We start from the raw sequence: 11,512 nt of genomic DNA on the forward strand, positions 1-11,512 counted from the left end.
TTACAAAGTAAGAACAAAGATAAGGGGACTGTTCTGGATTTAGAGTAACAAAAACTCAATGCGTGCAAACCTTGATCGGACCCGGATTTTTATTTTGAAGAAAAAGATTATTAAAGAGAATTTAAGAACAAGTAGTGAACACTGAATATGATCTGTATTTGGGGTATTGTTGAATTGCCATTAATTCTCTTTGGTGTGCTGACGGTATTGTGGTTATGAGGGAGAGCGACCTTCTTCTTAGGAGACACCGAAGTTTTAGAGTCAAAGTCTAGATGTCTGCAACTTCGTTTCAAAGGGTTACTACACATACTCACACTCAGCAAATGTAGCAAAATGTTAACTATTGGTAAAGCCATGTGAAGGGTCTACAGGTGTTAATTGTAATTAATACTCTTGGTTTTCCTGTAGGTTTTCAAGTTTTCAAAATAAAAGGTGAATTTTTTAAAATTCATTGATTCCTAGAATTGGAGACCCCCAAAAGGTCTGAAGATCGTGGAACTCCACTCCTCATTTTAGAAATGGAAACTGAGGCCCAGAGAGCGGAAGACACCTGTCTGGGGGCACATAGCATGTCACTGAGCGCGCTGGGATTCACGTTCACGATTCTCCTCACCACCACCCGTCTCGGGGTACGGAGGGCAGTGAGGCTGAGCGGATAGCTTGGATAAAGGGCCTTTGGGAAGAAGGACGTGGTGGAGCCACAGCAGACAGGGGTCACAGCCACAATCCACATGGGTGGAGGTTCTGACCTGAAACCTGGGGAGGTTCCGGAGACGCAGGGCTCCATCCTGCTCCACTTCTCTTTCTCTCTTCAAATTCTCTCCCTTACTTTCTTCCTCCAACCTGTTCTCTCTCCTACCTTTTTTCTTTATCTATGGTATCGTCACTTGATCTTTTCGTTTTCTCCACCAAGATGACATCAGAAAAATACAAATTGTGGAGTTAGATCCTTTCAAAATCTGGCCTTGCCCACTGGCTCTGCAACTTGGAAGAGTCACCTAATGCTAAGTTCTGGTTTCTTCATCTTCTCGAAGTCACTGCTTCCCACCTCGAAAGGGCGTGGCATTTGATGAGCCAACGTGCTTATTTCTACATTTTTATTGATTCCTTATCAAGTGTCAGGCCACTGCGGCCATTGAGGATGACGACAGCACTTACTTGAAGGCTGACTGCATTCCAGGGTTACCTATGAGGATTCATGTGACTCATCCCCATTTCACAGATGAGGAAACTGAGGCATGGAGGGCGTGAGTTCCTTGCCCACGAAGCTAGAGCAGCCTCTTCCCCGTGTGAACACTCACTACACCGCGCAGAGGGAGGAAAATGAAGCCCGTGTCCCAGGGGGGCTTTCGTTCCAGGGGAAAGTGAGATCCGGAGGACTACCGAGACAGTTTGCAAGAGACAGATATTTGTTTTTCCTTCCCCCAAGTCCATGCCTAAAAGAGAGTCACATGGCTGCGGACGTGAAGTGACCCGAGCCCTCTCCTTTTCCAACTCCTCCCCTCCCTCACTCTATGAATGGAGAGAAAGGAAACCCAAAAGTGAGCCCTTCGGTGACAGGTGCTGTCACTCACCTTAGTCCATAGGGCAGTGATTCTCGAACTTGATCCTGCCTCATGAGCACCGGGAGGGCTTGTAACAAGTGTGCGGAGCCTCTCCCAGAATTTCCGATGCAGCAGGTCCAGGGAGAGGCCTGAAAATGTGCCCTTCCTTCTACCAAGTCCCCCAGTGAAGCTGATGCTGCAGCTCTGGGACCATACGTTGAGAAAAACTGTCACAGAACTGCCCATGAAACAGGTATTGTTCCCAGTGCAAAGGTGGGGAACCTGAGCTTCAGGAAGGCTAGGTGAGTGATGGCAGATGCAAACCCTGATCTGACTCCAAAACCCGTGCTGGTCACACTACACTCAAGTTGGGGATTTGACACTAGGATTTCCCCATTCCCAGTCTGTTCACTTTATTCTAGAATTTCGGTTCTTTTTTAAAAAAAAAGATTTTATTTATTTTTACAGGGGAAGAAAGGGAGAAAGAAACATCAATGTGTGGTTCATCTCGTGCGCCCCCAACTGGAGACCTGGCCTGCAACCCAGGCATATGCTCTGACTGGGAATCAAACCAGTGGCCCTTTGGTTCGCAGGCCATCACTGAATCCACTGTGTCACACTAGTCAGGGCAGAATTTCCATTCTTGAAAGGCAAAGTCAAGGTTACTTTCATTTCCAATGAGAACAAAAAAATGGCTGGTGAAAGCTATTTTAAACGTTCCTGTTCGTTACCCAATAATTCCTCTTCTAAAAATCTGTACTAAGACAATGAGTGAAAACATAGTCCAAAATACAAAGTTACTAAGTGTTTTAGCTGGAACTGGAACTCAAAGTATCCAATATTAAGGGACTAATTAATAAATTATGGTATATCCAAATGATGAAATATTATGAAGCCATTAAAAATCATTTATTTTGAATTTATATAACATGTCAAAGAATTTATAATATTAAATAAAACATAACACATACCTAAATTCAGTAAGTTCTCAATGCTATTAAAAACAATGAAAAAGGAAATAAACTAGAATATTGACAACAGTTGCCTCTGATTTTCATAATTTTCTGTGCTTTCCACACTTTTACAATGAGCTTTCATAGTCTGAAAAACCAAGCCCTTTCTTTTTGCTGATGTAACAAGTATTTTCAAGACCCACCATGTAAGTTAGTCAATTCCTAAACAGCCAGGAAAAGCAAAACTAAATTTTGTAGCTAATATTTAATTCCAGGTTACATTTTCCCTAACCCTCGGTTAAAAAAAGAAAAAACGTAAGTGACCGTCATTATTGTACATACACAGAAAGAAGACTGGAAAGACTTGTAAAAATGATAACAGATTATTTTTGGTTGGTAGAATTATAAGGCTTTTAAAATCTCTTTTTCACTTAATTTTTAAAATACTTTCTACATCTATTATCTATTACTTTTGTAATTAAAAAAAAGTCTGTGCTTTTTTTTCTTTTTAGGAGACAACTGACGAGCAAATTACAGCACATCCCACACAGCCACTTAAAAATGTTGCAGAAGAGTATTTATAACGTGGAAAAAGTCTGCTACATTGGCTGACCACACCATAAACAGTCCGTTCGGAATGATCCTACCGTTTAACAACAAAACGTCTATATCAACACAGAAAACATCTTGGAAGGAAAGTTTTTTTAAAAATCCACATCAAACACACACAAAAATTATGTGTTAAATAAAAGACAGGAGGATTGAGCAGGAGCATGTTACTGAAAGATCCTCCTTTAAAAAGGCTTTGCAGCGCGCCACCCCCTCCCTGGCCCTCATGGGTAACCAGTCTCCCAGCACCAACGGGTGCTCGGTGTGTGTCCTTCCTTCCACTCTGGACTTAATGCTTGAGGGGCACATGGGCTCCTGCAGCAGAAACCACCCCTCTTGCCCCTCTTGATGGGCAAACACACATCGTCTGGAACCTTAAAAAGAGACCCCTACGGAGAACAGGGTCTGGGGGCAAAAATTTAACTGGCTTCTTGGACTCTGGATCTGATTACAATGAAATAAACTTACAGTCATTTGATGAAGGAAATGCACTATTTATGTTGCAAACAACACGCTAACTAGAGAATTGTGCTCCTGGACTTGGCAGGGGCCTCCGAGATCATCTTCAGACAACTTCCAGGCACTCTCTTCAGGACACGATGTAAATATTGACTGGAAACCACGAGGATGTCATGCTGGAGGATCTGAAGAAACCGTTCAAAAGCCTGGCTTCCTGTTTATACAACTGCAAGTCACTTTACTGCCACCCACAAGGTGATTCAGCATTCTGATTTAATGTAACAATTTCTTGACTTTCCGTATAATAAAAGGGACTACAAAGAACTGCTGCAAAGCCCGGAGACACAGGAAGGAATAAAAACAAACAAGAGACATGTCTTCCAGCCCAAACAATGAGAGATCCAGGCCGCTGGATTATCAGTTCAGTCTATCTCCAAGTCGCTGTCCTCACTGTGACACGTGGCGGAGTTACGCACAGAGGTCAGCACCAAGACTTCCTTGTCTGGGAGCAATCCAAATTCCTGTAGGAAAGCCTCGAGGTCCACAGCAAAGAAATCTTCGCCCAGCTGGTCTGTGACTCGAACGAAATTCCCAATCAGTTCGCCCCCCTTGTAAATCAGCAGGGCAGGCAGGGCGTTCCTGGTGAACCGACTGCTGGCCCCGATAACCGAGCTCTTCACCCGGCAGAACTTGACAGCCGGGTACTCGGCGGCAAGACAGAGCATGCAACCGTGCATGGCGTCGGTCCCCGGGATGCCGTCCTCGTAGATGTGGACCATGATGAGGGTGCTTTTCTGTTCTTTATCAATCATGTCCAGAAACCCTTCTCCACTGGGGATCTCAAACACCTGCCTGAACTGGGGCCCCTTGTGAAGCTGCTGCCGCATCTCTTCCATCCTCTGCTTCCGGTACTGCTGCAGAAACTCTTCATCGTCTTGGTCCTCATTCATCATGGCCAACTCCTTCAGAGTCATCTGAAGGAGGACCAGCAAGTGGGCGTCAGAAACACAAACTGAACAGCTGTGGTAACGGTTAACGTGGACCGCACGCTTATGACACAGGTGGCACCTTGCTCAGTACTCTGTACACGCTGTGTCTCACTGAACTCTTAGCTAACCCCATCGGAAAGGGACCTTTATTACCCCCACGTTACAGACGAGGTTCCAAGACTCGAGATCATGTGCACAAGTTCATGTAGGTGACAAGTGCAGTAAGGCTAGGACTCACACTCGATGGTTTTAAAACCCAGGCTTTTAACGACTGTATTAGTATTGCTTCTCAATCCAAATGGGCAGCATCAGATAAAAGCCTTTCATGAGCTTTTTCCTTGTTGTCGGTCTCGGCAATGGATTAATTATTTTAGCCATGGTTTTGTTTTTGTTGACTAGACAACAGGACATTAAGGAACTTTAAAAAGAACATTCACAATCCCTGCCTGACCTGCACATCACATAATAGTCACATGCTAAAATGGCTTTTGCTTTCCTAACAGCAGTTGTGGGTGTCCTAATTAAGTTATAACCCGCTTTTTTTACCCCTTAGCATTATTATATCGTAAACATCTTGTGTTTCCAAATATTTTTTATAAAATTATACATCATGTGCCCCATTTTGCTTTACTGCCCCCCTATTTCTGGCATCCAGGCGGTTTCCACTCTGTTCGCCTGCAGACAGGTCGGCAGGGCACCTGTGACCGTGTGGCGTGCTGCCTCCTCACTACAAGGAATCCCGTGAGCAGTGGGCGCACTGCCCTGCAGCTTAAGTTACAAGAGCGTCTTCCTTCTCCTGCCTCGAGCAGCAAGCCAGTCCAGCCCCCGTAACAAAAGTCTCGCTCTGCCTAGCCTGGCACAGATTAGAGGGTGGAGGCGGAGGGACCACTAGACCAGGACAGATGTTACTGCCTCGCAGCCAGCACCACTCTGAACTTACTGCTACTTATCATCCCCAGTCTCCACCCCATCTCAGCGCTCTCCACTCCACCCAGCCTGCCACAGTGGCTCTCCCTGACCTCTTAGGGTCTTTGTTTCAGTCTAACGCTCTCAAATCATATCATTTTGGTCAAGGTGAGCAGCTCCTCACTTAAGCCCCATCTGCTCCCTGTTCCGGCCTGGCACTTCCAGCTGCTTCGGGCCATAGCCACATGATCTCTGGCACTCCTGGACATTCATCCATGGTCAGAGGGCATGGGATGACATAGAGTCCTTTTGATACTGGGGAAAAGACAGTGACTCAGTTCCACATACCTGCCAGAGTGTCCATCTGCTTCTACAGCATTGCCTCATTAGCATACACTCTCAAGAACAGGCTTCCAGTGAAACAGAGCAACGTCATGAAAAGGGCAGGGAAATCTGGCTCAAATCCGAGTTCCTGTTAGATTTCCCCACTTGCATGGCTCTCAGCCAGTCCCCTCTATCTCTAAGCATCGGTGTCATCACCTTTAAAATGGAGATAATACCACCAAGCTCAGGGGTAATTTCTGGTCCCAGGTCACAGTTCAATAAAAGACAGGAAACTCACATTTACTGAGCACTTGCAATGGGCCAGGCACTGTGATGGGGGCTGTACCCACGCAGCCCTGTGAGTGGGGATACTAACCTCATTTAATCCCTGAAAAGCCAGACTGGGAATGGAGGAGACACCCCCTGGTCACTACTGGCTGAGCTGAGATTCAAACTCACGTGTGTCTTACTTATTACATGACTCTATACTTCCCCCAACACCACCCAGCTTCCTGGGGGCCGATCTAACATTCTACACGCCCTGAGAGTCATTGACCCCAGATGCAGAGCCAGGGCAGCTTCTGGGAAAAACCTGGGAGCTATGAATTACCTTCCCACTGATCTTCTCCTGGAGGTCCTTCTGTTTCTGTTGCTCCTCCTCTTCGTCCAGGTGGGACCTGCAGGTCATTGCGAGTTTCTTGATCAGCCTTTCCATCTCCCGACACTGCTCCTCCCTTTGCTCTGTCTCCAACTGTTTGAAGCGGCGCCAGTCATTGATCACCCCCTTTGGACCTGGGTCGGGGGTGAACAGGGAGGAAACCAAGAAGAATGGGCAAGGGATTACGGGCCAGCTCACAACTGTCAAACACTCGCTGCATCAACTCCACAGTGACGCTCACACAGGGAAGCATGGCCTACACACTCTGATGCCCACTGTGGCATCATTTCCAGTACTTACAGGGCCAAGCTAAGGGTCCAACGTTAGAAGATACATCACATAAATTATGACTCAGCTATTCAAAGGAAAGTGCAGGAACTCTCAGAAAGAGGGGGCTCTTTCACCATGAAAGATCGAAGATGCTCAAGTATATTAGGTTAAAAAAAAAGAACAAAACGCAGAGCAATATTATGGTATGACCCTCCAATTTCTAGAAGAACTGTATGTATATGTTAATTTATGGATATCTATATACATGCGTATACATTTGTATGTTCACAGAAAAAGCACTAGAAGGATGTGCAAACTGCTGACAGCGGTTGTCTGTAGGTGGCAGGATCCAAGGGGACTTTTACTTTTTTCTTTCTATGTTTCTGTATGATCTTAATTTTTATAACATCATGCCAGGTTGTCCTGTTATTCAAGTTACCACATTCCTCCCTGCCCCACGTGACGGGTAGAACCTCCTGTGGAATCGGCACGTGTACCCAGCGGCTGACGCTGGGCTTGGTCATGTGACCTTCTTTGGCCAATGGGCTCTGAGCAAAAGCTTTATGAGACATTCCATGCCTCTAACAGTCCTCTCTTGCTCCTTGCAGTTGCTCATGAAAGCGGCATGTCTTTGAGCTACTTACTAGAATGAGAGGGTACGTGGAGCAGAAGCAGAGCTGCTGCTGACCCACACAGGGAGCATGTAACGTGGCAGAGAAATAAACCTTTGTTATGTTATCACAAGCCACTGAGGAGTGGAAGTCTTTTGTTACCTACCACAGAAAAAAATAATAGGAATCTATGTGCCACTACACTGTACACCCCAAACCAATATATGATAAGTTAAAAAAATAATGATAATCTGCCCTGGCTGGTGCAGCTCAGTGGATTGAGCATGAGCCTGTGAATCAAATGGTCACCAGTTCAATTCCCAGTCAGAGCACATGCCTGGGTTGCAGGCCAGGTCCCCCCCAGTGGGGGGGTACATGAGAGGCAACCACACACTGATGTTTCTCTCTCTCTCCCCTTTCGTTCCCCTCTTTCTAAAAATAAAAATAAATAAATGAAATATTTAAAAAAAAGAAATCTATGTGAAGAAAATGGTACCAAAAAACATTAAGAAAGACCCGAATAAATGGAAAGGCAATACCACTTTCTTGACTAGGCAAACCCAACATCACATATGGCTGTCAATTATCCCTAAGTTAACCCAATGAAATATGTGATTACATGTGTGTGCATGCTCCTAAAATTTCTTTGGAAAAAGAGGAAAGCACAAGTTAGGAAAATAATAACATAGGAGAATACAGAGGGGGGAGTAGCCCTACCAGATACTAAAACATGTTACAACAATTAAAAACAGTGCGATACAACACAGTAAAAGACAAACTAATGGTTGAATAAATAAGTGTAAAAAAATCATAAAAACACTTAAGAAAAAGCATGGAGTGAAGAAAGGTATTTTAAGTAAGAAACAAAATTAAGGACTATTAAATAATACTAGTAAGGACATAAAAATAAACAATTTTTGCCAGGAAAAGAACATCAAGCCAAAAGACAAACAACAAATTGGCAGAAATATTTACAATTCATGTCACAGATTAATTTCCTTCATATATAGCTCCCTAAGAAGAAAAAGACCAACCACTCAGTTTAAAAGTGAGCCAAGAATATGACAATGTCTCTAAAATTACGAAAAGAGGCTCAGCATCACTCTCGAAAGAGAGAAAATAAAACTGCAAGGAGTCACCGCCTGTCGCCCACAGGGATGGCAAAGATGAGGAAGCGTGAGCACACAGGAGGAGGGCAGCGTACGGAGAAATACCATGCTGCTGCTTAAACTGTAACACAGTGCCACCTCTGCTGACAGCAATTTGGAATTCGTACGATGCAAAGATGTAAATATGCCATTCCTAGGAATTTATACTATCAATATACTCACACCTACGATGTATGTGATATCAAACAACTACTGATTTGAGAAGCTAGATTCAAGCCCAGCCCAGTCTGTGTTCACTACTACGTTGCTACCCATACACATTTGTGTTGTAGAGTCACGGTGAGAAGCATGCGCAGTGAAATGACAACACTAGGTTGTCTCTGGAAGTGGGACTGGAATTAGAGAGAAGCGATCAGGAGGCTTCCAACTGATACATACTTATCAGACGTTTCTAAACCTGCTGCCAGAGCTCAGGGATTTCCAGTACCTGTGTTAACTGAGATGCCTTCGCCTGCCAACTCAGCATCTGCAGAATTTGAACTGCCGGCCAGGGCACTCCTGCCTTCGTCCTTGTCCTCGTGGTCGCTGTCCTCGTCCTCACTGCTGCTGTAGTAGTACTGCAGCTTCTCCCCCAGCAACTTATCGTCCAGAGTCGTCATGGCGCCTGGAAGAGGGCAACAAACCTGTTAGGCTCTTTGCTGGCTTCCACCAGACAGACTCGAATCTGAAGAGTAGGAGCTGACTTGTGCTGAGATCCCACTATTCAGAGGACCCTAAAAGGGACTTTTTTCATCAACAGGATCTCAACAAATCCATACCATGACACTGTGGGATAGGGTTAATCATGCTCTTTCTGTAGAAGGTGAAACTGAGGCTCAGATAAGGGAAGTTTCTCCTGAACAAGGGCCACTGGTATTTGTGATAAGTGTATTAGTGCCGTGGCTTGGAGAAATCTACTTACTGACTGGAAGTTTTATTTGCACATTTAGGTTTTCTTATCAGTGAAGGCTGCTAGGTAATTGAAATATTGGGTAAGAACCCTCACCAAAAACTCCAAAAAGCAGCAGCAAGAGGATGATTCTGAGTCACTAAGTCAATCACTTGTCTGATGCGTTCGATCCAGTCGGCGCACTGAAGGTTCAGATGGATGGGGTCTGAAGCCCTACCAACTTTCGTTTAAAAAAACGGCCCATGACAAGATTTTACTACTTGCCAAGAGTTTAAAGGACAACCATTAAAGGTCAATAGTCTGCATCAGAAGAAGCCTGAGACATTTGGAGAGAAAGGCACAGCTTAGCACCCCCCCGCCCACACACACACACACAGTCCTGCTAGCAGATCCTGCAGGGTGGGTGTAGTCCGCAGCACTCACACCTTTCAGGAGGCGTAGCAATACTATGCTCCCTTCCTTGAAGACTTGACTCTGGGCCTGTTACACTGAGTTACAAAGTCTCCCTCCTAAGCAGGGAGCTCTAGGAAGCAGGGGCGTCCACAGCCCAGCGCCAGGCCTCCGCACAATTTGCAAGCCCAAATGGAGGCAGTCTAGATCGGTAGGGGAATGTGGGGATCCCAGCAGTCAGACCGGAAAAGGGGTACACAGGAGGCAGGGTTAGTTGAAAGAAGGGAGCAGGTGCTAAGAGGGAGAGCAGAACCAAACTTAAAGAGGAGTGGAAGAGCCAAAGAGGTGCAGGGTGGACAGAGCGCGACTGGGCGTTGGCATGTTTAGAGCGGGTCGAGCAGGAGTTTCCGGAGACCAGGCAGCTGCACTGAGCGCAGCGAGGGCGGGGCTGGCGGACGGGTTAGAGAAGAGGGCGGGGCCTGCAGAATGGTTTGCAGATAAGGCGGAACGGAGGCGGGGGGCTCGCAGTGGGGCTCGAAGAAACTTTGTGGGAGCCCGATGGAGGTGGGGCCAGCGGAGGGGGCGGGGCAGGGAATCCGGAGCCCTCGGGGGTCGAAGGGACGCGCGGACAAAGCGGGTCCTCATCACTGGTATTCCCCGACGTCCCACCCATATGCCGGGGTTTTCCCCCGACCTCAGTGCAGTTACCCGGCCTAGCTCGGTCCGGATCCTTTCGGGGTGGTGGCTTCGGGCACTTGAGAAGAAAGGGAGCGTTTGGAGGGAGAAAAGTGGATCTGCGCCTTGAACACTAAGAGAAGAGCCGCCGGTCCCGACTGCACGGACCAATGAGACGGGCTTCCTGAATAAAGACAGGCACACGCGGCCCAATTAGAGGAAGCCTCTCCCTGCGGCCCAGTGAGAAGCTATGGGTCCAACTTTGGGACAAAACACCTCGACAATAGTAATGCGCTCTCGTTTGTTTAATTACAACGAAAAGTTGCATTACACATACCCAGTTCTGAAGAGTAAGGAAAATTTATTCGGTCACCTTTGAAATTTCTGAAACTATTCCATATATTTTTTTATTGTTCTTAATCACATAACGACTATTAGGACAGAATCGGAGGCATTACGTACTTTGCCCAAGACCACACAGCTCTTAGATTTAAAAAAAAAAAAAAAAAAAGCCAGGTCCATGATAACTAAATGCAGTGAGAAATCTTGGATTGCATCCTAAAACAGGAAAAGGACATGAGTAGGTCTCTTTAAGGTCTCCTTAATAATAGTCTTGTATCAATAGTTTTGATAATTGTACTATGGGTTATGTAAGATGCTAACCTTTGAGGATTTGGCTTAAAGAGTATAGAGGAACTTTACGCTATTTTCGCAGCTCTTTTAAAACCTAAAATGATTTCTGAGTCCTTATCGAAGTGTCCAATACACACAAAGAAGTACCGTATTTTCCCGGGTATAATGCACACCCACGTTTTTTGGCACAAACTTTCAGGAAAAAAAAGTATTTCGTATTAATTTTTTAATTCAATTATTTATTTATTTATACTTAGTAACAAAACTGATCGTCGTATTCCAGGGTATTATTTTGCATATGGACATTGTTATTGTTTTCTAGAGTTACACCTTTTTTTTTTAGATTTTATTTATTTATTTTTAGAGAAGGAAGGGAGAGAGAGAGAGAGAAACATCAGTGTGCGGTTGCTGGGAGCCATGGCCTGCAACCTAG

The 11,512-nt window shown here is 45.4% G+C and overlaps 1 protein-coding gene across 3 annotated transcripts; it reads right to left on the bottom strand.

Moving 5' to 3' along the window:
* Positions 1-2,429: 2,429 nt before the first annotated feature.
* On the bottom strand, positions 2,430-10,622 carry PDCL (phosducin like). Of its 3 annotated transcripts, none has more exons than XM_028528396.2 (4): positions 10,466-10,622; positions 8,920-9,096; positions 6,395-6,576; positions 2,430-4,539 (listed from the first exon to the last, which is right to left on the bottom strand). In XM_028528396.2, exons 2-4 carry the CDS (start codon positions 9,089-9,091, stop codon positions 3,988-3,990), a joined length of 906 nt encoding a protein of 301 aa, XP_028384197.1. In that variant the 5' UTR covers positions 9,092-9,096; positions 10,466-10,622; the 3' UTR covers positions 2,430-3,987. The 3 variants fall into 3 exon arrangements, with proteins under 3 accessions (XP_028384197.1, XP_028384206.1, XP_035878073.1); XM_028528405.2 differs by having other exon boundaries at positions 10,480-10,620; XM_036022180.1 differs by lacking the exon at positions 10,466-10,622 and adding an exon at positions 9,665-9,687.
* Between the last annotated feature and the right edge of the window lie 890 nt (positions 10,623-11,512).

The sequence above is a fragment of the Phyllostomus discolor genome, chromosome 3 (genome assembly GCF_004126475.2).
Source record: "Phyllostomus discolor isolate MPI-MPIP mPhyDis1 chromosome 3, mPhyDis1.pri.v3, whole genome shotgun sequence".
In the NCBI taxonomy this organism is placed as follows: Eukaryota; Metazoa; Chordata; class Mammalia; order Chiroptera; family Phyllostomidae; genus Phyllostomus; species Phyllostomus discolor.

What these genes read in the sequence shown, in the direction of transcription:
- PDCL (XM_028528396.2), bottom strand. Translation starts at nt 9,091, where the DNA reads ATGACGACTCTGGACGATAAGTTGCTGGGGGAGAAGCTGCAGTACTAC. An exon ending in AGGCATCTCAGTTAACACAG is followed by an intron (nt 6,577 to 8,919) that starts GTACTGGAAATC and finishes CCCCCGACCCAG; the next exon opens with GTCCAAAGGGGGTGATCAAT. An exon ending in AGGAGAAGATCAGTGGGAAG is followed by an intron (nt 4,540 to 6,394) that starts GTAATTCATAGC and finishes GTCCTCCTTCAG; the next exon opens with ATGACTCTGAAGGAGTTGGC.